This window comes from Rhinolophus ferrumequinum, chromosome 9 (assembly GCF_004115265.2).
Source record: "Rhinolophus ferrumequinum isolate MPI-CBG mRhiFer1 chromosome 9, mRhiFer1_v1.p, whole genome shotgun sequence".
NCBI lineage: Eukaryota > Metazoa > Chordata > Mammalia > Chiroptera > Rhinolophidae > Rhinolophus > Rhinolophus ferrumequinum.
In genome coordinates this window covers 17,819,208-17,845,943 of record NC_046292.1, presented here as the reverse complement: position 1 = coordinate 17,845,943, position 26,736 = coordinate 17,819,208, and the positions used below count along the sequence as shown (strand labels likewise).

Genomic DNA, 26,736 nt, shown 5'->3' with positions numbered 1-26,736 from the left:
GAAATCCCTGGAGAATCTTGTAAATATGCAGATTCTCAGGCTCCGCACCCAAATGCAGGGAGCTGGCACCTGCATTTTCACACTTTCTCCAGGTAGTACTGAGTCTCTTGGTCCTTAGACTATACCAGGAAAGCCAGGCAGCCTGAGGTCAAGGTTTTCCACACTTAGAGTCCAGAAATGGAGAAGCTAAATTTCAGGCACGTGTGCCGCTGCCACCATTACTCCTCGCACTTAGTCTCCTAACAAGATGACTCTTGTTTGGGGGACAGATTCAAGGAGTCCCTCCTGGTCACCAGTGGTGTGTGCTCTTGTCTCTGTAAGGGGCCATACCCAAGCCGTGGCCGCCCGACCAAGGGCGTTGGGGATGATGGGGTGATTTGCTAGGGAGGTCACCAACCCAAAGTGCTTTCTATATACAGTGCACCTATCAGAGGCCAGCGTCGGGGACCCCTGAAAACCCCTGTGGAAGGACTTAGCTTCCAGAGAGTGGGCTACGAAGCCGGTACAAAGGACTGGCCAGCTTCTCCCCGCGGGACACCACGCCTGGCACCTTGCTGGGGCTCCTGTGAGCTGCTGCGGGGCCAGGGGAGAAGGGATGGTGGTGGTGTGAGCTTTGCCCAGATGGAGACTGCTGCTGAAGCGCGACACTGTCCTATGTAGGGGGTGGAGATAAAGCCGGTCACCCCAGATTCTAATCGGAGCGCGCAGGTGAGAAACTGGCGTTGTTTCCGTGGCAAAATGGATCGGGCAGTTCCAACTAGTCAGTCCTAAAGAGGGCCACAGCCTCGGCCCGAGGAGAGGCAGGCCCCGCCCCCAGGAGCCCCCTGCCAGAGCCGAACACAACCGACCTTAGGCGGCTGCAGCCTGAGGGTGGAAACCGACCAAATTCCCAGGAATCTCCAGCCTGTGGGGAAGACACAACCCTAGCCTCAGGAGCCACATTCCTGCCCTCCAGGGGCCCAAAGCGGATTTCTACAAACCAAGGTCCAAGAACTTCTTGGTGGGACGCTGCCAGCCCCGGGCGGGGGACAGCGAACGCAGCCAAAGCCCAGTCCTAACTCAGTGGAAGCAGTTAGGCTTTTCCTTACAAGCCAGATGGGATCCCCGGGCCCCAGGGTGCATGGGACTGGTGCTCTGGGGCAGCTTCGGAGCATCCATTGCAGCCGGCCACCTCCTCCCCATACCCCGCGGGCTTTTGCACACGACGCGCGGCGGGCCGCTTCACACGGGGTGGCGAGGGCGAGATAAAGCGGGCAGACGCGGGACGCGGAGAGGCGGGAGCGCTCTGCGCGCAAAGCGGGGACTGGAGCCGGACGATCCCAAGGCGACCCCAGCGCGGCCGGGGCCCGAGCAGGCGCGAGGCGGAGAGGTGGGCTGGGGGAGCGAGTAGGACGACGGGCACGGCGCGCGGAGCTCACCCCGCAGGTGAGTCCGCGCCCCCGAGTGTCCCGAGCGCCACTTCCGGGACTCACTTCACCGGGCGTCCGCGCGCCGCTTCCCGACCTAGCTCCCGGCGCGCGGGGCCGCATGAAGGCCACGGATAAGCAACATTTGTTGGACGCCAGGCGCGGAGCCCGGTAAGGCGAAAGTGTGGGGAAGGGCGAGAATTTGAGCAGCATCAGACGCACCTCGTTTGCTATCCTGGGATGGTTTGGGTGGCTGTGTGGCGGCTTGAACTGAGACCACACAGGAGGGGAGGAGAAGGGGAAAGGGGAAATCCAGCTTGGCACCGGGATCATCACTCCCTCACGTACAGATCCTGCCTGACCCTTGCCAGCCTGTCTGGAGTGAGAAGCCTAGAGCCCCGCCCCCGGCCAGGCACTTTGCCCCCGGGGCAGCCCGGGCCTCGGAGGCCCTGTGTCCCCAGGTGCGCGAGATGGGGGTTTGTCCATCTTCCCGAGCCAGAGCTCTGTTCCTTCTCCGCGCTCGGGTGGACCGCCCCGCCCCTTGGCCAGTTCCCAAGGTCTTTGTCTCCTCCAGGCCCTGGGAGGGATGGGGCAGGAAAGAACACCTGGGCCAGTACCCCTAGACTCCTGCAGACTGGTCATTCCCCTAGTACCCACCTGCGAACACAAGCTTCTGGTCACTCCTCAGGGACTTCGAGCTTGGAGCACCCTTATCTCTTCTCCTAATTGGACACATGGGACCTCCAAGGCCCCACAGAGAGCTAGGAGTGGAGTCAACTCTCCTTGCCTCCATCTCAGAGCTGAGTCTCCTCTTTCTCTTCTTCTCTGGCCAGTTCTTATACGGGATCTCTGTGGCAGGATGGGGCTGGCTGGGTTTCTCTGCCTCCACCTGGCGTGGATTTGCCAGCCATTGAGCTGGCTGTGGAGAGCAATCATTACTGTCACACTCAGAAGAGTCCTGGCAGTCACTGTGACCCCAAGAAGGAGCGGGCCCGTCGTCAGCTTTATGTGGCCTCTGCCATCTGCCTGGTGTTCATGATTGGGGAAGTAGTTGGTAAGGACTTTTGTGCTAATTAAATGAAATTGGCTTGTAGATAGTCTGGATGATCTAAAAGACTTTTCCCCTGTAATGTAAGCCAGTAACATTAATACAGTTGACACTTGAACAGCGTGGGGGATTAGGGTCACCGACTCACACAGTGCAAAATCCACATGTAACTTTTGACTCCCCCAAAACTTAGCTATAGTCCACCCTTTGCATCTGCAGATTCAACCAATGTGAATGGAAAACGGTATTTTCCTTCCACAGTTGGGAATGTGGAATTACTCTTTCTCATCGGGGAGTTGGTTGAATCTGCAGATTCCAAACCTGCAGATATGAAGAGCCCACTGTACTTACTGAAAAAGATCTAGGAATAAGTGGACAGGTGCAGTTCAAACCCATGTTGCTCAAGGGTCAACCATACTATAGCCCCATTTATCAGACTTTCACTATGCTGTGTTTAAAAAAAGATTAATTTTAAATTAAAAAAATTTTTAATTAATTAAAAAAATTTAATTGAGAAAAATTTAATTTTTTCAATTACCATTGACATACAATATTATATTAGTTTCAGGTATACAATATAGTGATTAAACATACCTTATGAAGTAGTCACCCTGATAAGTCTGGTACCATCTGACACCATCTGTTATTACAGTATTATTGACTATATTCCCTATGCTAAGTCTTTTATATGCACCTATCTTATGCAATACGCACAACAACCTTGTGCTATCATATGGGTGCTGTCAGTCTCCTGATTTTACAGATGATGAAAGTGGCACATCAAGTAATTTGCCCAAGATCACACACAATTAGTAGGTAAGGGAAGACCTAAATGCCTAGAAGGAAAGAACATTTACTGAATGCCTGCTATGCTTTCCAGGCCCTATTTGAACTTGATTTTTCACATTCGCCTTCTAAGTAGATATTGTTAGTCCTGTTTAAGTTGAGGTACAGAGAAAGTAAATCACTTGCCCATGGTTACACAGTGAATGGGTGGAGAGGTCCCGGTTCCTGTATCTTTCTCCAGAGTCCATGGTTTCCCTGCTACACACACAGTCTGGGAAGTTGGCTTCTTGGAGAGCTGATAAGGACCCTCCACCCTCCTGGTACTGCCCCTGCAGGTGGGTACCTAGCACATAGCTTGGCTATCATGACCGACGCAGCCCATCTGCTCACTGACTTTGCCAGCATGCTCATCAGCCTCTTCTCCCTCTGGATGTCTTCCCGGCCGGCCACCAAGACCATGAACTTCGGCTGGCAGCGAGCTGGTGAGAGCACTGGTCTGGATGGGGGTGGGATTGGGAGAGGGGTGGGTTAAGACATGGGTTCTAAGGTGGCTGCAATGGTGGTGGGTCCCTGAGTGAGACCAGGAGGGTGGCTTGGGTGTGGGAAGAACATGTCAACTTTGGCTTCTGTCCTCGGGGAACTCCTAGTCTACAGGGAAGAAGAGTTCACCTTCCTAAGAAATGAAGTGGCAAACTTCAAGAATAAATGACTATGGCATTAACTCTGCACGTAACTCCATGTATCAGCTTGAGGGGCAGGAAAGCTCAGCCACGCCTTCTTGGCTGAAGAAATAGGATGTAAACCCTCTTTAGTTCATCTCTGGGTTACATTCTCATTTTCGTCTTGGTGGGAGACGGCCCTTCCTCTCCTCCTCAGAAGCTTCAGTTTGCCTGCTGAGCAATAGTATATATTTTAATAAGTCAGTTTCTTTGCATGTAAAACAAAAAGGTTTGACCCATGTGACTTCTTAAGTACCTTCTAGCTCTGACATTGTCAGAGGTATGAGTGGCACGACAGGGTACAACCATGCCAGCTACACGTTCAGCAGAGCCCATTCAGACCCAGGCCCTGACTTTGAGGGGTGGGAGTGGGGGTACTGGAGGGAAAGAGAGATCTCCTCAGCCTTAGGGCGCCATGGTAAGATTGGTGTTGGGGTGGGTTCTTCCTCAGAGATCCTGGGAGCCCTACTCTCCGTGCTGTCCATCTGGGTCGTGACTGGGGTACTGGTGTACCTGGCAGTGGAGCGGCTGATCTCTGGGGACTATGAGATCGAAGGGGACACTATGCTGATAACAGCAGGCTGTGCTGTGGCCATAAACATCATGTGAGTGCGTCCTCCCTCCTCCCGCTTCTCACATGCGTACTTGTGCTTGATCTTGGTGGATGCCGGCCAGGCCACACCAGTACAGGCTACCGGGAGAGTTTCCCTGATGGTCTGAGCTCTGGCACCTGGAACACCTGGATCCTGCCTAAGGCCAAGGCCATCGGGAGCTGTAAGTCTGGGGCAGCATCAACTCCACCCCTGCTCCCAGATACATATCAGTGAATAACCTGGGAGGCTTCCTATCTGAAGTGGGGAGGGGTGAGTCTAGTTCTTGCAGGAGCAGATGTCCCTAGGGGCAGAACACAAGTCCTTTTTCCAGCTGATGTGCCTGAAATTGGTGTCAGAGAGAGGCAGGGTATACAGAGCATCGGTCTCATTTGGGTTCTTTGTCCCTTGCTCAGTGGCCTTGGGCAAGCCACTGCCCTCTCTAGGCCTCAGCTTCCCCATCTGTGACATGGTGGGGGAAATGATAACCTCCATGGTACCCTCGTGCTCTGAGATTTGGCACTGGGGCATTTTTGAGCCCAGACTCAGCCTGGCATTGGAGGTGAACCCTTTGTCCTGTGGCACTCTAAGCCAATGCCATGTGGGTCAGGCTCCTCACATGGCCAAAGGGATCGGCAGTCTGGGGGTTGGGATTTTTGCTCCACAGATTGGCCAGACCTAATGGGTGGTCTCTACCTGCTACCTCAGTGAGCCCCTTAGCTTTGTCTCCACTTCTGTAGAATGGGGTTGACTCTTCACCAGTCTGGCCACGGGCACAGCCACAGCCATGGAAACAGCCACAACCCCAGCCAGCAGCAGGAGAACCCCAGTGTTCGAGCTGCCTTTATCCACGTGATTGGAGACTTGCTGCAGAGCTTGGGTGTCCTGGTGGCAGCCTATATTTTATACTTTAAGGTCAGAGCTGGGGACAGAGAGAGGTGGGCTGGAAGGGGGGGATGGGCAGAAGAATATAGATCGTCTGGGGGCTCCTTCCGCACAGGACCCCTTCTAGATTCTAGCTCCCTCCCATCTCTGGGCAAAAGAAAGCGTGGGGAGAGGGAAGGAACATTTATCCAATTTCTGATCCTCACAACAACCCTGTACTGGTGTTTTTCGCAGCTCAGAAAACGCTCAGTGACCTGCACTGTGTCACACAGCTGGTAAGTTGTGGAGCCAGATTCAAACCCAGCACTCTGTGCTGCCGAAGCCTGGGCATTGCCCGGCACAGAGAGGCAGTGTGGTGTATTTGAAAGAGCCGAGGGTTGAGGGTGAAGTCTGGCTCCAGTCCTTGCTAGCTGTGTGATGTGGAGTGAGTCCCTTGCTCTAACGGAGCCTTAATTTCTGGTAAAATGGGGACATTGGACTAGATGTTGTGTAAGATTCCACTTAGCTCTGTCCATGCCTCAGCCCCTTGGTCAAGGAGGGGTGGGAAGGAACTATGCCTTATCCTGAACTGTGGTCTGTCCTGCCTGCCTTTCCGGGCATGGAATAAGCTGGGAGGCAGGGCTAGGGTAAGACTCATGTCCACCCCGCCAAGAGCCCCTCTTCCTGACAGTGCGAGGTGGGAAGGGAGAACAGAAGCTGATGTATAGGTGTTGAACCCCAGCTCTGCCTTCCCTTTTTCCTGTAGCCAGAGTACAAGTACGTAGACCCCATCTGCACCTTCCTTTTCTCCATCCTGGTCCTGGGGACAACCTTGACCATCCTGAGAGACGTGATCCTGGTGCTGATGGAAGGTAACTGGGTTTGGGCTCCCTTTTTGCTCTTGGCTCTCCTGCTCTATTGAAGTTCCAGGGGTGGGCGTAGGGGTCGAATCCCAGCACATTGATGGGGAGCCAGGCTCTGGAGCCTGGCATAGGCTGGAGAACCTCCTGGGGCCCCAGGCAAATCTTGGCATCAAGCTGGGCCCTCAGGTATGGCCATTCCTGGAAATGTCCCCTGGACCATGCCTTCCCTTCCCCCTAGGCCCAAGGGTGCCTCCTCCCTGCTGGGTGTCCTCCTTGACTAGTCACTTGGCTCCTGGGTGGTATTTGCAGCACCTGGCACTTCAGCCCTTCCCCATACACTTCCTCTGTCTCCATTTGCTTCCCCTCAGGCAGAGTGAGGGGTGAAGATATGCTTCCCATTGCGGAAGGGAGGCGGGCAGACTGAAGCTCAGAAAAAGACAGTTGGTGTTGGACAGGGCTGCCGAATCCACTCCAGCTCAGGCCTTTTTTTCCAAAGCCCTGGTGGCTGGGCTTCGAGGGGTGCCAGGTAGTGGTGAATAATCTGCTCTGAGTTACCACACTCATTCACCTGGCTTTCTTGTGCTCCAGGGTCTTGGGTCATGGGTCTCTGTGTGGGCAGGGTCAGCCTGGATTCTGGTCTGGGGTCAGCAGGAGTGTCCAGCTGCAGGTCAGAGTTTTTCCTCCAAGAATGTGACTGACTCAGATAAAAGTGATGGTCAGGATGCCCCATGTGGGTGCAGGGATCTCCAGCTGCCCTTCTTTTCATTCCCAAAAACCCCACAAAACCTTTTTTATTGAGCTCCTGTTATGTCTGGGCACTGTTCTGGGCACTGAGGGGGATAGGATGGTAAAGAAAACAGGCTGTCCTGCTCTCATGTGGAGTTGCCGTTTTAGAGGGGGAGACAGACAGAAAACTAACAAGTGAGATAACTTCAGACAGTGTTAAGTGTGGAGAGGAAAACAACAACAAAGTGATACGATGGGGCTCGTTTGGGAGATGGGGGAAACATCACATCTGCTGGCCAAGAAGGTCTTCTCTGAGATGACATTCGAGGAGCAGGAACCAGCACGGGTGGAAGGGAGCAGTTTCCTTCAGCCCCATCCCTGCCGTCCTCAGGGACGCCCAAAGGCGTGGACTTCACAGCTGTGCGGGATTTGCTGCTGTCCGTGGAGGGGGTGGAAGCCTTGCACAGCCTGCATATCTGGGCGCTGACTGTGGCCCAGCCCATGCTGTCTGTCCACATTGCCATTGGTGAGTGGTGGGGACCCTCCGGGTAGGGTGTGGGAGAGAGGCAGCCAGAAGCCTGGGACGTCCCTGATGGGTCTAGAGGACCCCAGACGCTTGCAGTGCCCATGCTTTGAACCTGGCCCCATGCTGAGTGCTTTGCACACATTATTTAATTTGATCATCACAATCCCATTTATAGATGGAGAAACTGAGGCTGGGGGTGGGGTGAGATAGTAAAGTCACTTGCCCAGGCTTTTACAGCTCATAAGTGGCAGAGGAAAGCCTTAAAGCCTGTGTTTTTCCTGCTGTTTGGGGATTGTGCTAGGTATGGGAACCAAGTTGCCTGGGGCAGGGGTGAAATCTGGGGTTTCTTAATGTTCATGGTCCCCTATCCTGTTCTGCTGGGGGTAGGGGATGAGAGTCAGTCTCTTGATTGTTCCTAAGGGCCCAAGAGTGAGTAAACGGTTCTCTGGTGCCTTCCCTGGTGTGTCCTCTTGGTCCCCAGCTCAGAACACAGACGCGCAGGCTGTGCTGAAGGCAGCCAGCACCCGCCTTCAGGGGAAGTTCCACTTCCACACCATGACCATCCAGATCGAGGACTATTCTGAAGACATGAAGGACTGCCAGGCGTGCCAGGGCCCCTCGGACTGACTGCCTGGCCAGGTGCCAACTGGGGCAGGGACAGGACCTGCAGATGGCAGGGCCCAGGGTCCCCCAGGTCCAGCCAGGACTCTGTTTACCCCGTCTGTGTTATAAACGATTTCCCTCTCCTGACCTCTGCTCCATGTTCAGTGTGGAGGAGCCTTGCCCACTCCGGGAATGGGGCTTTGCCCCTGCCTCCCCAGCTGATTAGAGCCAGCCCACGGATGGGGACTCCAGGTGGCAAGTTAATGTGACCCGTCTCTTCTGGCTCCTGGGTCGGCTCCGGGTGGTCTGGCTTTGGGTCTAATCCTCAGCCAATGCTGTCCTACCACCAGCCTCAGGGAAAGGCAGTGAGGCACATGATGGGTGCTGGAGCGGGGAATGGCCTTAACATCCCCTTACCTAGCCATCTCATTTCCTGTTTTCAGTCTATCTGGACTTTGTCTTATGAATCTGTGAAGAAGTCCAGGTACAGAGTCCCCTCCCTTTGTCTCTAACAACAATCTGATTTAAGGAGGCCGTGGGGGTTGGGGCGTTGTGAGGATCGTGCACTCTCTTCTTGTCCCCCTGAAATGGGAAGCCAGGGGGCACCCAAGTCCTGTCTGTGTGGTAGTCACTTCGGCTGTGAGCCAAGCATTTCCCTTTCCTAGAGGGAGGAGGCTTCTGACTAGGTAAGGACCTGGCTGGTTTCCTTTGTCCCTATTCCCCCAGCCCAAGAAGTTGTGTCAACACAAAGATGCCCTGGCCACAAAAGAGGGGTACAGGGATTTCAGCTTGGGTCCCACCCTAATCACCTCACAGCTCCTGGGCCACTTCTCAGCCTGATAAGTGTCCCAGGGAACTCAGCCTGAAATCAGATTTGATCGGACCAGCTCTGACCTGCTCTGAACTTGGGGGTAGAGGACAAAGAGGGACTGTACAACTGGAACAAGAGACACTGGGTGAAAGTTCCTGAATTTGGGGGTAGGTTGTGTTTACAAGATGAAGGGGGGAGACCTGTCCCTAGTCTCACAGAGAAGGCAGCGTGCGCAGTCATCAGGTGGCCCTGGTCTAGTGGTCTGTCTGCCATTAACAAGCACATGCCCTTAGGCAAGTCAGCCTGGCTGTACCTCAGATTCTCATCTGAGAATGTTACCCTGTTTCCCCGAAATAACACCTAGCTGGACCATCAGCTCTAATGCGTCTTTTGGAGGAAGAAATTAATATAAGACCGAGTATTATATTATATTATATCATATCATATCATCACATCATATATTATATAAGACCGGGTCTTACATTAATTTTTGCTCCAAAAGATGCATTAGAGTCCCTGGTCTCGCTAGGTCTTATTTTCGGGGAAACACGGTAACACCTACCTCATAGGGTTGTTATGAGGACCGGAGCCAAAGTCTGCAAAGCACCTGATCACCTGGTGAGTGAAGAGTAGTTACTTTTATTTTTATCCTGGAAAGATGTTTCCTGAGGCTGCCTTGCTTTGGAGCCAGTTGGGCTTCCCAGCCTCCCCAGGGACAGCTCTGAGTTGTCTTGATTCTGTCCTGACCCATGGTGGGAGGAGGAGGGGTTGGTCACTGGCCTCCCCCTCTGAGCCTCGTTCTTCCCATCTGTGAAATGACCTCTTTGTGCCTTTCCAGCACTGTCATTCAGGGTTGCCTGTGATCTAGGTCAGCAGGTTCTTCAGCCCCTCAAAATCTGTGGGAAGTCATTTGTGTTGGCTTAGAAGTGTGTGTGGGGGGGGATTGCTGAAGGCTGTGCTCCACTCCACCTCAATCGCAAGGGACTCAACCTCTTCTCGTTCCCCTTCAGCGATGGCAGGCCCCAGGAACCTGGATCCTGAGCTTTACTGTATGCCAGGTCCTTATACCCCTCTCCAGACAGTCATTGTGGTGCTCCATTTTTTACAGATGAGAAAATGGAGGAGGCTCAGAGAGGTTGAGTCATTTGCCTTAAGTCACACAGTCAGCATGAGGACGGTCTGGGTTTTCTGCCTCATACACCCAGGCCTCCCATACAGCAGGGGCTGGGGACTTGCTCTGGGCTGCATGTTACAGTGTGAGTCCTTGGGCCTGGCAGTGCCCTCCCCATGGGCAAGGCTATGCCAAGGCAGTTCAATGTCCTGGGTAGTGTTCTGGGTGCCACAACTAGAATGGGGAGGGGAGGGGAAAGCTGTCTCTTTCTACTGGATGGGCCTGGCACTCAGAGCCCTACATGCCCTTGCCCTGGGAAGGCTGCCTGGGCTGCAGCTGTGTACTTCCTCACCTATCCTCAACTGTTCTTGACCCTGGGCCAGGCTGCCTCCCCTACCTTTGAACTCCCAGTCCCTCCTCCCCCGCAAAAAACTCCAGCGGGCCCGTTCTTCCCAAGGGAGAGCCCTCTGTCTACCCCCAGCTGTGACTGGCCCCAGGGAGGCCCTGAGTCATCCAGAGGTCAGAGGTCAAGCTGGAGGATGGGGGTGGGAGGCCTTGGAGAGTCCTTGGGGGACAGCATGTTCCTGCCAGCGAGCTAGTCACGGGAGTTTCCAAAGCTGCGAGGCCATCAAAGCAGGAAAACACCTGACACCCTGGACCTGGGCTGGACCCACCTCCCCCACCTCTCTAGATTTGACCCCCTCCCCCACGCAGCTGCTGTATAAGTATTTATAGCCTGAGCGTGAGGGGGCAAGGACACAGGCTTTATTTCGGAAGTGATAATTCCAGTTACAGGTGGATGAACCCAGGAGAACCCAGCGGCTCCTCCCCCACCACACTCTCACCTCCAGGCACTTGAGACAGCCTCTGCTTCCACCCAGCCCACCTAGAAATGGCCCTTCTTAGTCCTAAGTGTGTGGGCCAAAGCGTGGGACTATTCTTTCAGATCTCTCCCGCCCCAACCGCCCGAGTTTTGAGACCTCGGGCTGCGCACCACCGAGCCTCCACGTTTCCCTGCGGGCTGCGGGACCCACGGATGTTGGAAAACTCCGTTCACTTTTGGGGAGAAGGGAGTGCGGTGCGGCGCTGACCTCTAGAGGTCCGGACTGGTAGTGCAGGGCGACGGCGGAGCCTGAGAGGAGGGTCTGCGTTCGCATCCCTTTCCTCCATTCCCCACCCTGCTCCACCCGGTGGGTGAGGAAGCCCCGAAACTGGCTTCCCGGCACCTCTTTGCTCCATCGCTGGGACTCAAGGATTGCGCCTGGCGGGTAGCTGCCTTCCCGCCGGACTAAGGGATGTTTTGTCTTCTCACTCGGCACACGCAGTCCCGCACTCCCGCCACCGTCCGCAGAGGGCCGGGCACGCAGTTGATGTCTCTCCCATCTATCTGTTCGCTAAATATTCGTGGCGCACCTGCCAGGCCAGAGAGATGACACGACCCTGCCCTTCTGGGACTCCCAGCCAGTCCTGTGGCCGGACGGTGTACGGCAGCAAGGCAGCATGAACAGTGCCAGGACTAAGAAAAACTCCGGGCTGTAAAAACGCAAAGGAGACCAAACCGATCTGGAATAGGGAGGGGGTCAGGCAAGCCGCTGGAACAGGCTAGGATTTGAAAGACAAGTAAAAGTGAGCTCCGCGGAGGGATCAGCGCCAGCAAGAGGCACCGCAACAGAGAAAGCGCGGTGCAGTTGGGGACCGACAAAGGCAGCTGGGTTGGAGGGTGGGGCGAGGCCCCGCCCCCTCCGGGCACGAGGACTATCATTGGCCACTGGGGATCTGGTGTGTTGGCCAACTGGGCGCCTTGATTGCATCCCCAGATGTCCCATAGGAGGGGACATCTGAGCCGAGCCTCCCCCTCTAAGCAGGTGCAGCGCCCCCTGGGAGTAGATCTGGAACCTTCGCGGGTCCCTCTTAGGGCTTTTCCAGGCTGCGATACTTCTTGCGCAACACGGACACCGGGTCCTTGAAGAGCACTGGGTCCAGACGGAGTCGAGAGGACACCAGGGGCATCTGGCCGAACCCTGTCGTCATCTGGTTGATGCAGTCTTGGTCTGCAGGCGCAGGCCCGAGGCCCCGAGGCGCCTAAGAGCGAGACGAGAAGCATTGGAGGGTTTTCTGTCCTTGTGAACTCCCCTCGCCCCCCCCCCCTTGCAGCAGAAGGATTTGGTTTAGCCGGTTAGAAGGAACGTTCTTTACCCCAGCCAGTGCTCTCCCATTGGTCACCCGCCATCCTTACCAGTGGTGTTCTGGTTTCCTGACGCCGCTTCCCATAGGGCACCTTGATGGGGGGCAGCTTGGTGACCGCTGCAACCAGGAAGTTCATCAGGACGTCCACACAGGTGGGTGCCTCATCTGCCAGGGTCCTCAGAGCCTTGGGCAGGGAGTGAGTGAAGAGGGTGTGGTAATACCTGGGTAAGGGGAGGACAGAGAGAGGCTGAGGTGGAATTCTCACACACACACACACACACACACACACACGCCTCATTGTCCTCATTCCTGACCTCACTCTCCCTTTGACCCCATCACCAAGCCTCCTACCAAAGTCCCGCTCCCTTCTCTGAGCCCTGGCCACTTCAGAGAGCTCCCACCCCACGTACTAAGCGCTCCCCACTGCTCTGTGCTCTGGCTTGTCTGCAGCCAGTGGTGTACTCCCTGTTCCTCCCTCACAGCTTCTTGGGGCCCCCACACCATTCTCTGAGGTATGAACTCAGAGCCAGATTGAGGATGGGTGGGGGGAACCAGCTGGTTCCAAGTCTATTCCAAAACCAGCGTCAGGAAGGATGTGGATGAGCCAGGCTGACGCTGCTCCACGAGAGCTTGCGTCACACAGCCATTCTAACAGAATAACCTGGGCCCACCCTGCAGACATTAGGAATATTCTTCACCCTACCGAGTTTCCTTCAGAGCTCCTGGATAAATCTACAAGAGGTTTCAGGTTGCACATATTTGGTTTAAACATGTTTAAGGAAACCCTCTAAAGAGGCCCTGCCCCAAAACTGGGGTGCTTCAGGAAGCTTCTGGAAGGCCTTGGGCAGTCCCAGCTGATCACACCCACATTTATTTACTTTTTATACTCATTAAAATGTATTTTATTTTATTATTTTTCCACACACACATTTATAAAGCATCAGGATCATTCTCTTGTCACCCCACCACCACCACCAAACCCAAACACTGTCGTTACCCTCTTCAATGGCTGTACTTAAAATAGCACTGGCTACCATTTGTGTGCCAAGCACTTCATATGGTTTTCTCACTTGATTATCACACCAGCCCTGTGAGGTGAATACATTTTACAGGTGAGGAAGCTGAGCCTCAACGGGGAAATGGTAGATCTGTGCCTTGAACCTGGACCTCTGGGCTGTAGGCTGACTGCTGTGTTCACGCCCATCCCACCCTGCTCCTGGTTTAAAGAGGGCGGGTCTCTGGCTGTCAGATCCTGGTGCCTGGGTTACCACCTGTACCTATGATAGAAGGCAGCCGAGGTGAGGATCATGGAGAATTCGTTGGACCTCTTGGCAGTGTAGCCCCAGCCATTCCGGGCTTCATCCCAGAAGTGGCTCCACGTCAGAAAGCCCACCATCCGCTCCGGGAAGCTCTGCCACACCACAAAAGCAAAGTCCACCTGGGGAGATATTGAAGTGAGGTGTGAGGAAGGAATATCCAGAGATATGGAGGCAACTAGCTGAGGTGACTCAGGGAAGAAGGAGGTGGGAGCATGAAAGTTTCCAGGGGATGCTTAGGGGAACTTTTCTAGCTGGGAGCTGAAAAAAATGTTTTCAGACGAGTCTGGGAAGCTTCTATTATATTTCTAAGGAGAAGGCTGAGTGGCTTGCTGGGGTAGTTTCAAAGGCAGGAGGCTAGACCTCTGGATCTCGGGCCCTCCCAGCTCTGGGAACCTGAGGGGCTGCCAGGGCCCTCTGGCTTTGTCCCCACCCACATTGGGCTCCTATTGGGCCCAGTCCTCACCTCACTTGTGGAAAGACTGCTGTGGGCATCAAGGCTGAGGATGGCATCAGTGTTGATGGCACTGTACGGGAAGAAGCGGTCACTGACCTACAGTGGGAGGGAAGGGAGGGCAACTCAGCGGTGGGAACCTCTCACAGTGAATATATCTGAGTGTCTGCTAAGCAGGAGCCCTGCAGGCATTGTGTAGGAGGAAGGGCAGTGAAAACAGCAAGCTGCCCAGAACTTGGACCTGAGGAACTCATTTTACCTCTCTGGACTTCAATTTCCCCCTTGATAAAATGGGACAGTTGGTGTCTAGGGGCCCTTCCAGTTTTGACCTCTCAGAACCCCTTTCTTTCACATTAGATGCTCACCTCAACCCTGGGGGGTTTGTTAAACATCCTTCATTTGAAAGAAACAGGCCCAGAGAGATGAAGGGACTTTTCCCAGACCACATAGCAAGCAGGTGGCTCACCCCATCCCAGGTTCTCAGAAGCTACCCCCCTCTGGCCCAATTTGCTGCCATCTGTCCACGTTTCCTCAGGATCCCAGATTTCTCCTCTGTCCCTCATCGGAGACATCCTATGTACTCCCTCTGCCTTTCCCCAGTTCTCTGGAAGCACAATTCACAAGGGCCAGGGAATGGAAGAGATCATTTCTATAAGGCCTGCAGCCAAAACCCCGTCTGATTTCTTTAGGCCCAATTTGAAGTCTGGTTTTGGCTCAGGCCAAGTAAATGCCCTCCCCAGTTTCCGGCCTTCCGGGGTTGAGCCCACCCCTTCCACACCTTTCCCCACCCCTCACCTTCCTGGGCCCCTCCATGACTATCACGGGCACTGCTGTCTCAGGCCACCTGGGTGGGGGTGGCTTCTCACTGCTCCAGAGAACCAAGATCTAGGAGGAAAGGGAGTGTACACAAGTCTGGGGCAGAAAAATCCCTTGAGCGACCCTTCTCAGGATGGAAGAAACATGGGGGCGTAGCTGTATATGTGAGTTTGGGAGGAGAAGAGCTTAGTTGGAGCCAAAGCTCTTTCATTGCTGCTCTGTTCTTGCCTCTGGGCTTCTGGAAGGTAGGAATTCTGGTGACACAAGGGTAGTTACCTGTGGCATTAGAACTCGAGAGTTGGTGGTGGTGGTAGCCCCTAGCTTGGGCCCCGACCCCATGTCCCATCCCCATCTTCTCTGGAAGATTTTCATTCTCTTCCTCCTACTCCTTTATCACTCCCAGCCCCGTCAAATGTTCTGTCTTTGTTGCCCTTTCATCTATGCCCTGGCTGAGCTCACTGGTTCCCTGCTGTGTGAATACTTTCAAGTGTCTCTCTGGCTTCTCAGGAAGTGAGATTTGAGAGTCTGTGTGCCAGGAAATGCTAACTGAATCTGAATCCCAGGGCAGAACCCTTTCCCGCATTTTCTCTGCATCGTCAGCATCAAGCCCAGGGCCTGGTGCTCAGAAAGTGGCTGCTGAGTGAATAAATGAACACACGTTTACTTCAGCCTCCCCAAGAGGCACCTGCTTTTTAGATGGAGTCATCAATTTAAATGGGGAGGCAGAGAGGGGTTTGAGGGGAAGGTACTAGAAACATGGGACTTAAAGAAGCAGCAGGGGCAGTTGGAAGTCCTCCCTGTGCCTACCCCCAAATATGTGGCTCCCCCCAAGATGCATGGTTATCCTTGGGTTCTGGATGTCTCCAAAGGCCCTGCGCTGTACTTTGCCCCCACCCTGGATCCCAGGACCGCAGCTGGCAAGGGGGCAGACCTGGGCACAGTGCTGGGAGCCTGCCACCGCCTGGATGAGCTTCAGGGGGGGCTGGCCTGGGGCCCCCACCCAGATCAGGGCGCTGAACCTGCCTGCAGGGCGAGAACCTGGAGGAATGAGACACAGGCTATTAGGGTGGGAGGGGACAGATTCCCCTGGAGAATGACCTGAGTTGGGGACCCCGGGAGCCAGGAGAAATGTTGGGGACTCAGGGAGGGTCTTGGCAGGGCTCTATGGTTGAGGCTGGGATGGACTTGGGGAGCGTTGATGGGGGACTTCAAGTCCCATCCCCAAGGCCTACCCTGCTGTAGATGGTAGAAGGGAAAGTCCGAGGGGCTTGTGGAAAAGGAGGGCAGGGCCACGAGTGCCCCCGGGGGGCTGTTCCACAACAGCGAGGGGTGAGCAGATACTCCAAGGATCCGGTCCTGAATAATCTGTGAAGTCAGAGAGGGCTGTGCAGGGGGTGTGGCCAGGGTGGAAGGGGGTGGGGTCTCAGAAAGTGAGGACCTGGTGTACCCTGCACCTCCCCCTTCAGGCTATGGGGGTGCGGCAACTGCATCATCAGATCGCTGGAGACAGAAGGTGTGGATGCAGAAGTCCAGAGTAGGGGGCATTCAGTGCTGGTGTCAGAGGTGGCAGATTGCTGCCTCCCTCTCCTTCCTCACTTATGACAGATCACTAATAGCTCATGACATTCTTTGCAGACCCAGAACCCCTCCCAATACAGCACCCAGGCAGCCACCGCCCATCAACTGGAGTTGGCGCATGCTTTGAAATCTGTTTGCCACAGCTGTCTCTCTACAGATGGGGAAACTGAGGCCAACATTGGCGAAGGAACTTATCCAAGAGCTCACAGTCAAATCTCAGATTCATCCTAGAATCATGGCAGGGGAGGTGTTCGGAAAGGGGGGTTGGAGAGGGGACAGGCATGAGACAGGAGCTAAGCACCAGGGCCCACACTAGGTGATTCCACCTCACCTCCAGAGTGGTATGGACGATTTTCTCCACTGACGAGAAGTAGGTGTCCCACAGAAACTGGGTCTGCTGACGCAGGGCGAGGACCCGTGTGGGGGGCATCTCCTGGAGGGCAGCCAGGAGGACCTGAGGGAGAAAAGGAGAAGGCATGGGGCCTTGTCAGGCCCTGACTGACCCTGGGGCGGGGACAGCCTGCGGTTGGAGGTCTGGAAACCAGAAGCCCTCTCATGGTTCTCCGAATAGGTTAGAAGCAGCCGCTCTTGGCCAAGTCCCAGATAACATAGCAATCAAGAGTTCAAGGGCTGAGTTTACATGTCATTTAGTAGCTGTGATTGTGGACAAGCTTCTTAACCTCTGAGTCTGTTTTCTCATCTATAAAGTGGCGGTAATAATTGTACCTGCCTCATAGGGTGATTGTGAGGATTAAATTAAATGATACATAATAAGTGCTTAGCACATTGTAGAGGCTCAATGAATGGTAGCTATTGTTACTAACTCCTTATACGTCATTCTTACTTTTCCGTGGATTCAAGGCTCGCACATATGTTTTTCGCAGCTGGGCAAAATTAGTTTCATCCGATGGAAAAGTCAGTGTGCCTTTTGCTTTTCCACACAAAGCGTCATGGAGGCACTCCAATTTTGGATGTGTGTGTGTGTGTGTGTGTGTGCCTGTGTACACCCTTCCCTTCAATTGGGTATTTTAAGCAGTTATGGACCAGTGGGGCTGGACTCACGGAGATCATCTGGTCTAACACATTGTACAGATGGGAAAACTGAGGCTGAAAGAGGCTCAGGACTTGCTCTCAGAACTTCCAGAAGTCTCTGCCTCCATCTGCTCCTATGGGAGTCCCAGAGGCTTGGAACTGGGGGGGAAATCATCAATATACTGCATAGATGGGGGAAAGAACTGAGGCTAGCCTGGGGGCTGGGATCCTGGGGTCCCTCCTATGTACTGGGTCCAGTCCTCACCCCGCGGGCAGGGCCCTCAGTTACCTGAAGTGGGAGCCTCTCATCGGCTACAATGGCTGCCTTGGTCCAGTCGATGACCTCGGAGAAGGGCAGCTCCCAGCGAGGGCTGAGAAGCACAGGGATGCAGCCAGCCTGGGGGGCAGGGGCGTCACTGGGGAACCCAGTCTCACCCTGTACACACTCCCCCCTCCCAGTTCCGCGTCAGCAGCTGCTGCTGTTGGGGGCAAGGAGCAAAGAGGAGGGAAAAATGGGGGTTGTTTTTGGAGGGGGGAGTTCTGCCGAGGGTGAGGTAAATGTGGATGCAGGCACACCTGAGTCCCAGAGTAAAGAAGTAAAGGGCAGCTCACCACTCCTTCCCATTGGTCTGGGGCCAGAGCAGGAGTGTGGGGGGGCAGGGACAGGGGATGGCCAAGTTGGGGGTTGTACCTGCAGGGTTTGGAGGAAGCGCGAGGCATCAGGACGGCGGCCAGGGATGAGGCAGAAGGTGGCATTGGGCAGTGTTGCCCCAGGGTGGGTCCTAAGGAGGCACAGGAGGGGTCCAGTCCAAGAGGCCTGAGACAGCTGCCCTTCCCCCCACCTGGCTCCCTCAATGGCTTCCCAGACCCACACCAACACCCCCAAATTCACAATGTACAAACCCACCATCGTGTTCTATATGTTAACAAACCTCATGCACAGCCACGCACTGACACATGTGCCAGCCTCACACCTGCCCCTCCCCACAGCTGGGCTGGAAGGCAGGAGCACCGTTCTAGCTTTGCCTTTGCCCTTGGTGGTCTGAAACACCTCCCTGCTCTTCTCTGGGCCTCAGTTTCCCTTATTTGCAAAATGGGAGGCTGCGGGCAGACTTGGCCATGATGTGTTTGCCCTCCTACTGCTCCGCCACACGCAGGCTGCAGACTCCCCGGCAGCCCTCACCTGAGTGGCCTCCATGCCCTGCCCTCCCCCCAGGCCGAGAGCGAGGCCCATGAAAGGCTCCTCTGTCATGAGGTGGGCTGGGCCCTCAGCCTGGAACCACACAGGAAGCTGCTGCCCAGAGGCCCCCTAGCCCAGAGGACAGGCCTCCTCTGTTCCTCCCACCTCCACCCCCAGCTCCAGGGCCACACTCAGCCTGTGTGTGCCCGTGGGAGGGGGAGTCACACGCTCCTCAGAACCACCTCCCTGGGACTGCCCACCCAAGGAAGCATTGCCTATAACCTCGCCACTGGGTGGGGTGGGCAGACAGGACTCCTGGGCTCACAGGCCTGCTCAGGGTGGGGCTGATGAATAGGGCCCAGAAGGTCCTTGATACAGCCTATCTGGTCCTGAGTCTGAACCTTCAAGAAGCACTCCTCGGAGGACTTAGTCAGTCTCTGGACCAACCCCCGTTGAATAGATGGAGAGACCGAGTCTCAGACCCAAGGACTAGCTCAGGGTCTCCGAAAGAGTTGGGCAGAGCTGGAAATAGAACCAAAGTATGCTAATTCCTGACCATGGGTTATTTGAACCACCCCAGAGCTGTTGCTAGGGGTCTCCCAGAGGACCCCTGCCTTCTTTCTCCAGTGCTCAGGTATCCACCAGCTTTCTCTGGAAGATGCCACAAGTTAAACAATAGGACACTCTCCACCTCATTAAAAGCCATAGCACCAGCCACCTACAGCCCCACTCCCACCCCAATAAAGCCTTAAGGGACTGAAAATGCCTAAGATTAAGGCTTTAGAGAACCCAGAGACAAAGAGTTTGATGAATGAGCTAAACCTCTCAGCCCTCATTAGCCTCCCCTGTACCTTCTTCTGTGTCTCTGCATGTCCTGCTTCAGCCTGGAGCACCCCTCCTTGTCTTGCCGCCTGAGAAATTCCTCCCACTAGGTCTTAATATCTAAGTTCAAACATCAAGTTCAAACCTCTGGGAAGCCCTCCTGATCTCTTCAGAGATGGCTCCCACCTCTCTGCTCCCACCGCCTCTGTGTGCCCTGTAGCAGTACTAATGAACCTTTATTGAGCATATACTTTGTTCCAGGCAGTATATGTTTACATTCTAAAGTATATGTTTAAGTACTTTACATGCATTACCTCACTTCATTCTCATAGCAACCCTATGAGATGGGAGGTATGGGCTGTTATTATCCCATTTTACAGATGAGGAAAGTGAGGCCCACAGAGGTCTCATAGCTCTGCAGTACAGCAGCCAGGCAGGCAGCTTTTACAGCCTCTCTCTGTTTAGCAATGTGCGTTGTAACCAGTAACTTGTCTGTCTACAAGACAGAGCTACTTGAGGGCAGGGTGGTATCCCTCATCTCAGTATCCACAGGGTCTTGCAGATTGCCTGGCCAAGACTGGGCACTCGGTGAGCTGGATGAAGGCATGCTCAGTGTGCAATAGAGGATAGACCCAGGATCAACGGACCCTTGTCTGAAAGGTCAATGTCAGTATAAATTCTGTTAATGAAGCTGGCTGCAAGTAGCCAGTGGGTGGCCTGGGGAGGTGGTGAGTTCCCCATCAGTAGAGGTAAATAAGCAGAGGCTGGATGAGCGCCTGTGTATGTATGTATGTGAGAGAGAGTGTGTGTTACAGAGGGGTCATTGTGGTAACTGCTGATGAAGTCTTGGCGTTCTGTGACCATGCAAGTTGCCAGCCTTGGACTGGGGGCCTTGGTGCCCAAGGCTGGAGTCAGTGTGGCTCTACCTCCTTCCATATGCCCCAGGCACTTTGGCCTTTGTGGGCGCTTGGCCACAAAACAATTGTAAAAATGATAGTTAACTGTGTACATATAAAAATGAACAATCTATGAAAACATTTTCTTCTACCTAAGAGCTCATTGTGTTCCCTCCTGATTCTCAAAAAAGTGAAAACATTTTCATGGGCCCCTAAAAGTGTCATGAGCCCTTGGCACTGTGCCCCCTATGCCCAGGGGACTTTAAAACATGCACTGAATTTATGTAAACAAACAAAAAGCTGGGAGAACATATGTACACATGGCTTGTGCACACACACGGGACCTCAGAAAAGTCACAAGAGAAACTGGAAGTGGTGTTTAGCTCCAGGAAGGAAAACTGGGTGGCCGGAGACGGGGTGGGAGGGAGTTTTCACTGTATACCCTTTTGTGCCTTTGGAATTTTGTACCATGTGAATGAATTCCCTATTCATAAAAATAAATAAATAACAATTTAAATGGGTGGAGGCTTATTCCAAAGCAATAGGAGACTGTTCAATGAAGGTGGAAAACCATGGGCTTTGGAGCCAGAAGTGCAGGGTTTAATTCCATCTCTACTGCTGCCAAGCACTGGATCAGAAACACGAAGGGAGGCCCTGGTGAACCAAGGAGCTTGTCACCAAAGCCCCTTGGCTGGCTCCCTCCACCTCTCTGAGCCTCGATTTCCTGTTCTCTGAAATGGGGATACTAATACCTCCCTAGCAGGGTGCTTCGGAGGATTAGCCATGACTTATGTAAGGTGGGGCTGCACAGAGCCTCGCCCAGAGCAAGCTCTCCCCAAATGTTCGCTTCTTCCCCTCCCCCTTCTTCTGCCAGCAGAGGGAATGTGGGACAGTGGTGGGGACTGAATTGCCTCTTTCTCTGGCCCGCCGTTGTTTATTCAGGCCACCTTCCAGGGGCTGGCCCTGTGGCTGTAGGCCTCCCTCTCTCCCTCTGTCCCTGTACTATCTGGCTCACTCAGGCAGCTGCCTAGCACTTCTGGGAAACTAAGGCTCAAACTACCCTTACGGAGATTATGGAGTCCCTGCAGGTGGGCTGAAGCCAAAGACAGAACTTCCAGACGTTCAGAGGACAATGAGAGCCTGCCAGGTGTCACACCTTGGAAATAAACTTATCAAAAATGCTACTTAGAGGGTGGCCACATTGATTAGGAAACCATGGCCAGTTTTGGCCAATGTTGGATCAGTCAGTAAACATTTATTGAACACCTACCTACTGTGTGCAGCTCCCTAACTTTCAGTTTCTCAAAGAGGTTCAGGCGGCAATAGCTTTCAGATTCACCAATAGCCAATTGCATTTAGCAGTAACTAAAGTCAGCTGAAAGAAGAACTTCCTGTAAGCAAGACTAGCTACTAAGTGCCAAATGAGAAAAGCGATGCAGGGCACAGTGAGCGGAGAACCTTGTCACCAAAGGTGAGTTCTGCCTGAGCTCTGAGCTTGAGGTGACTGGTGGATCCAGACTTTTCGGGTTACTGCTGAGGATGCCCGTTAGGGATGGGTCCTGGCAGAAGGGCCTTGGGGGCTGACGGGGGCAATTCCTTTTTCACCCCTGGCTGCAGGGCTCCCCGGAGGTCATGTGCCTTCAGGAGGTAGAGGGATTCCATTCCCCCAAGAGCCCTTTGGCTGAGAGAAGCCCCAAAAGCCCCAAGCAGAGGCAAAAATGGAGCATGGTCACGTGAAGAATTCCTGGGAGGAAAGTGGAGCTCAGAATAGTCCATGTTGTTCTAGCAGAGAATAGGGAGGTGCCTGAGGGTGGGAGCAAGGGAAGGAGACCAGAGTGACAGGTTCCAGCTCAGGTCTGCTACTGGAGATGGTGAGGGAACCCTCTGCTGTGGGGGCCCTGGATAACCTCAAAAGGACTTTCATTCTTGCCTGCTCATACTCCTTTTGGATACTGCTGGCCTCCTGTGGGTGCAGAGGGTTTAGGATGCTTAGGGGTTAACTGCTTTATCACCTGAGGTATGTCACCCCAACTAGCCCAGGTAGAGAGAAGTTTCTAAAGAAGCTCTCCACGTCCCATAGGCCCCAGTACCCCTTGTATGTATTCAGGACTCTCCTTGGCAGTAAGTTCTTCTGTAGGTCTAACCTAATTCATATTTGCTGTAACCAAAGCCTGTTTCCCTGAGAGGTTAACTCCCCAAAATTAGACACAGGAGCAGCTCCCATCTGTGACCAGTTACTAAACTCCATGGCTTTGAGACATTTGACGGGGTTGATCATAAACTCTTCCTCAAAACTCAGAATTCTAATGCTAAAGGCTTTGGAGACAGGCAATTCTGAATTAAAATACTGGCTGTGCTCTTTCTGGCTGGGTGACCTCAAACAAGTTACTTAACCTTTTTGAGCTTCAGTGTCTGGTACACCAACACTCGATAACAGCAATTAGTATCATCTCATTATAATCATTCTTTAGGAAAGTGCTTAGCACAGAGCAAGCACTATAGAAGTGTATAATAAATAAAATATTAGGGAAGGAGGGATTGGAATAAGAGAAAAAGAGTAAGTAGGAGTGAGCATAGTTTTATATTTTTAAAGATCTTTAAGGGGGAACTCCAAACCTGTTTTGGACACCACTTGTGGCAAATCACCATCTTGGTGGTATTGTTCTTTACTGTCTAACTTGACTCCCTCCTGTTGTAGCTGAGGCCTAAATTGGCCAGGACTAGCTGGTTCTCCCACCTCAATCCTGCCCTCGACCCGGGCCTCTGGGCTCACTCCCATCTCAGACCCCTCCCGACCAGCCCCTGAGGTGAAAGGTCCACTTACTGCTTGCGTCCATGGTCCTGTTCACAGCGCCCATCCCAGAGGCATGCAGAAGAGTTGGTGCCTGCCATGCGCCACCCGCCCCTCTCCTCTGCCAGGGCCACCAGGGCCACCCTGGGCTGGGGGCTATGCTGCCTCAGCTGGCCGGGAGCCCCACCTCGCAATGGGTGGGCTTCAGGGAGAAGCGGGAGGGCCACGTCAAAGCCAGGCCGGAAGGTGTCCACTGTGGGGCTGGCCTCAGCCACCATCGCCTGTCCCAGCTGGAAGGTCTGGGAGCAGGAGGCTGAGTGGAGTCGGAGGACCAGATGGTTCTTGCCCCCATTCCATTGTGGGGGCCCCGGGCTGCACTCTCCAGCCGAGGCATCCAGGCTGAGGAGGAGGAGGCAGGCTTCGGCAGGGCTGAATGTGTGGTAGCGGGATCCCTCAATGGAAGCCAGGATCCTGCGCTGCGTCTCAGAGATGGGGTCAGCGGCTGGGTACGTGAATACCTTGAAACCACCACCCCTGCACTTCGAGGCGTCAAAGCAAGCTCCCCAGTTGCAGCTGCCGTTATGGGGGGCTAGAGGAGATTGAGGGGCATCTTCTGGGAGCTCCACAGGCTGGGAGAAACTCTGCAGGAGCTCTGCATCCAGCCAGCGGGGCCAGCCTTTGGGGGACTCTGCCCGAGGTCTGGTGGGCACTGCTAGGCGGAGAAGGGGGAAAACTCCCAGGAGGCCAAGGAGCCAGGAGGTCAACAGTGCCAGCCAGAGGGCCTTCCTTCTCCACGACTGCATGTGGCCACCCACAGCCAAGACTGGGGGAAGCAGGAGGAGCTGGGACCTGAGGGTGGATCGCTGGAGCTGGGATCAACCTTCTAGTTCAGCACCCTCATTGTACAGATGGGAAGACTGAGGCCCATCAAGAGCAGGCTGCCAGTGTAAGGTCAAACAGCAAGTCACCAGCCAGGCACAAGGAGGCTGAGGAGGACCCAGCTTTCTGGCCTTGTCTCCCTGTGGTCAGGACTCTGCTTCCTCTGCCTTTGGACAACCAAGCCAACCTTTGCCCTCCCAGCAGGGCCCCCTGCCCCTGGGCACTATTCAGGCTGACGCAACCCCTGTCCCAGCTGCTAGGCCTCGTCCTTCTGGTCCTTTTGCTCTCATGGCTGCACCCCCTGACCCAGCCCTCAATGGAGAGGAGGACCGTCTGCCAGGCCATGGGGGACCCATTAGGGTTCCCAAAGAGGCGGTTTGGACAGGGTACAGGGCTGGAAGGAGCAGGGGTGGTCTCCCCAATCCTTCCCCTGCCTGAGCAGCCCTGGCCACCCCTGTTCCCGCTGACAGGCACTCCTGGGCTTCGGGCCCTATGGCTCAGCTAAAATTAGACCCTGTGCTCTATGCGGGCTATTAGGGTCAGCTGAGGTCAAGGCTTGGGTGCAGCCAGTGCCCCTTGCCTGGGTGCAGGGAGAGCTCTTGATCCTGGTCCTCTCCCACCCTGCCGCTGTCCCCAGCTCAGGCAGCTCGGCCCCTCCCCTCCACCCCCCAGAAGCTGTCCCTGCACGCTCTGGTTTGGAGCTATCACGGTGCAGAGGCCAGGCACCCTGCACCAAGCCCCTGCCCCATGGCCCCCAAGCCCCGTCGCTGTCTTCTCTGTTCCCTCTCCAAGCAACATCTGGCCGGTCTAGATGTCTCTCCTAGAGGCAGTTTGGCTCCTCCCCCGCCAACTCTGATTTGCTCCTGGCTGGGAGGCAGGGTCTCCACTTAACCCTTTCCAAACCAGTTTCCTTGATTGCTATTAATAATAAGCAGGAAGGACCACACCTCACAGGTTGCCAAGAGCTATCAAAGCCTCTGTGTCTGAATTCTCACATCAACCCTTCGAGGCAGAGGTTTATCCCTGTCGTGTTTTACAGGGATGAAAAGTGAAGCTCAGAGAGGGGATGCTATTTTCCTAAGGTGACTCAGCTAAGAAATAGGAGGGTGAGGATTTGAACCCTGAGCTCCTGACCCTAATCCTTAGAGCTTCCCATTGGTCACCCCAGCTGGGGGGACTGAGTGTGAGAGTCTACAAATCGGATGAGGTAATCGAGGTGTTAAGCAGCTGGTGGGGGGTGGTATTAGGTAAGGTGCTCCTGACTATATTTCCAGGATTGGTCCCTCTTCCTTCAGCAGCCCCCCACCCCACCCCACCCATCTCATCCAGCTCCAGCCTTTTAGGGCCCACACCTGGCACCTCTCACTCAAGTTCCCAGGTCTGCCCTTGCCTGGAGCTCTGTGGGGAAGGTCTTTACGTTTGTTCCTGTCCATATGGTAAGATCTTCCTGGAGTTGAACTTGACTCTCCATTAGTCCACGCTCATTGGAAGGGTTCCCTTGCTCAGTTCCTTGGTCTGTATTCTGTGAGGGGAGTCAAGAATGGGTGATGTCACCCACTGAGGAGTCTCTGGAGTGATGGGGGAGACACAGACCCTGGCTGCCAAGAGCCCCAGTCTGACAGGAAAGGCCACAGAGAGCTGGGCAGAACTGGAGTGAACTCTGTCTCTGTCCTCTCATCTCTAGAATGGGGATAATGATATCTGCCATAAGATGGTTGCCAGGTTAAATCCAGGCCTATCCCACGGGGGTCCTTCAACAAGTGGCAGCCTCCTTTCCTTGCTTGCCTTCCCCTGATTGCAGAGCACCATTGGTCTGATGAGGGAGCCACCATGGGAATGTTTGGCCCGTGGTGAGCAGCCAGTCTGAGGGGGCAGGAGTCACAGTTCATACTGTTAAACAAAAAAATTTAACTTCCACAGTTGAAAGTCTTTTTAAAAGAAAGGATTTATTAGGCCATTGCTAGCAAAGAGACTGGTCTTGGGGCGTGGAGTTTAGACAACACATGGGTAGATAGGAAAGATGATATGTGTGTTGTCCTAGAGTGTTGCAAGTGTTTTTATACATCAAGTAGTGGGGAGAAAGGTGTAAGGCATTCTGAAAGGATTTACATTAGCCATAGACAGAAGGAACAGGAGGTGAAGCGGGGCCAGTTCTGGGATAGGCACAGCCACGTCCGCAAGGAAGAAGTGTCCGCTCCTGTGGATTGGCTGTGGGCCGAGATTGGGAAATTCGTGTGTAAATAAGAAATGGAGGTTCCTGGGGGTCAGGATGGCAGAGTGTTCTGGGGTTCAACAATCACAGAAATAGCCACCTGGGAATTAATCTTAAATTCCAACAAATATACAGGAATGAGAGCAGTTTTGTCAGAGCTGTTCCACAGCTATTTAGAGGCTAACTGTTCTGTTTCTTTCTCTCACTCTCCTGCCACTGTATTTTAATTTAGAACATCTCAGATTTTTTTCTTGTCATGACACCCAAGAATGTCCTCAAAATGGCCAAAAAAGGGGGAATCTGGCCTCTTTGCAGCGCAGGGTCTGTCACTCCCTGCATGCATCAGTTTCTCTTGTATGATGAGAGGCCTTTGCACACGCTCTTTGCTGCTGTTGCCTGCATGCCATCCTTCCACCTTGCTCTGCTAACCTCCTCACCCTACAGGAATCAGCCAAAGGTTCCTTCTTACAAGAAGCCTCCCTGACTCTCCTCAGCCTGGGTTAGGGCCCTCCTCCAGGTT

At 54.1% G+C, this 26,736-nt stretch overlaps 2 protein-coding genes across 4 annotated transcripts; one reads left to right on the top strand and one right to left on the bottom strand.

Annotated features, from left to right (window-relative positions):
- The first annotated feature begins 730 nt into the window (after positions 1–730).
- On the top strand, positions 731–11,802 carry SLC30A2 (solute carrier family 30 member 2). Of its 3 annotated transcripts, none has more exons than XM_033114464.1 (8): positions 731–1,577; positions 2,240–2,460; positions 3,576–3,722; positions 4,411–4,564; positions 5,290–5,464; positions 6,180–6,285; positions 7,394–7,528; positions 11,379–11,802. In XM_033114464.1, exons 1-8 carry the CDS (start codon positions 1,528–1,530, stop codon positions 11,555–11,557), a joined length of 1,167 nt encoding a protein of 388 aa, XP_032970355.1. In that variant the 5' UTR covers positions 731–1,527; the 3' UTR covers positions 11,558–11,802. The 3 variants fall into 3 exon arrangements, with proteins under 3 accessions (XP_032970355.1, XP_032970357.1, XP_032970356.1); XM_033114466.1 differs by lacking the exon at positions 11,379–11,802 and adding an exon at positions 7,949–8,065 and having other exon boundaries at positions 898–1,577; XM_033114465.1 differs by lacking the exon at positions 11,379–11,802 and adding an exon at positions 8,010–8,278 and having other exon boundaries at positions 932–1,577.
- Positions 11,803–11,929: 127 nt separating this feature from the next.
- Positions 11,930–24,780, bottom strand: EXTL1 (exostosin like glycosyltransferase 1). Its single transcript, XM_033114462.1, has 11 exons — positions 23,159–24,780; positions 18,128–18,218; positions 17,726–17,833; positions 16,736–16,858; positions 16,059–16,191; positions 15,758–15,864; positions 14,806–14,895; positions 14,023–14,109; positions 13,518–13,678; positions 12,290–12,461; positions 11,930–12,135 (listed from the first exon to the last, which is right to left on the bottom strand). Exons 1-11 carry the CDS (start codon positions 23,926–23,928, stop codon positions 11,965–11,967), a joined length of 2,013 nt encoding a protein of 670 aa, XP_032970353.1. The 5' UTR covers positions 23,929–24,780; the 3' UTR covers positions 11,930–11,964.
- Between the last annotated feature and the right edge of the window lie 1,956 nt (positions 24,781–26,736).

Coding starts and splice junctions, on each gene's coding strand:
- SLC30A2 (XM_033114464.1), top strand. CDS start 1,528: ATGAAGGCCACGGATAAGCAACATTTGTTGGACGCCAGGCGCGGAGCC. Junction 1,578..2,239: donor GACGCCAGGCGCGGAGCCCG/GTAAGGCGAAAG, acceptor TTCTCTGGCCAG/TTCTTATACGGGATCTCTGT. Junction 6,286..7,393: donor GATCCTGGTGCTGATGGAAG/GTAACTGGGTTT, acceptor TGCCGTCCTCAG/GGACGCCCAAAGGCGTGGAC.
- EXTL1 (XM_033114462.1), bottom strand. CDS start 23,928: ATGCAGTCGTGGAGAAGGAAGGCCCTCTGGCTGGCACTGTTGACCTCC. Junction 17,834..18,127: donor GCTTCCTCCAAACCCTGCAG/GTACAACCCCCA, acceptor CCTGCCCCCCAG/GCTGGCTGCATCCCTGTGCT. Junction 16,192..16,735: donor TCGTCCATACCACTCTGGAG/GTGAGGTGGAAT, acceptor CTGACTTCACAG/ATTATTCAGGACCGGATCCT.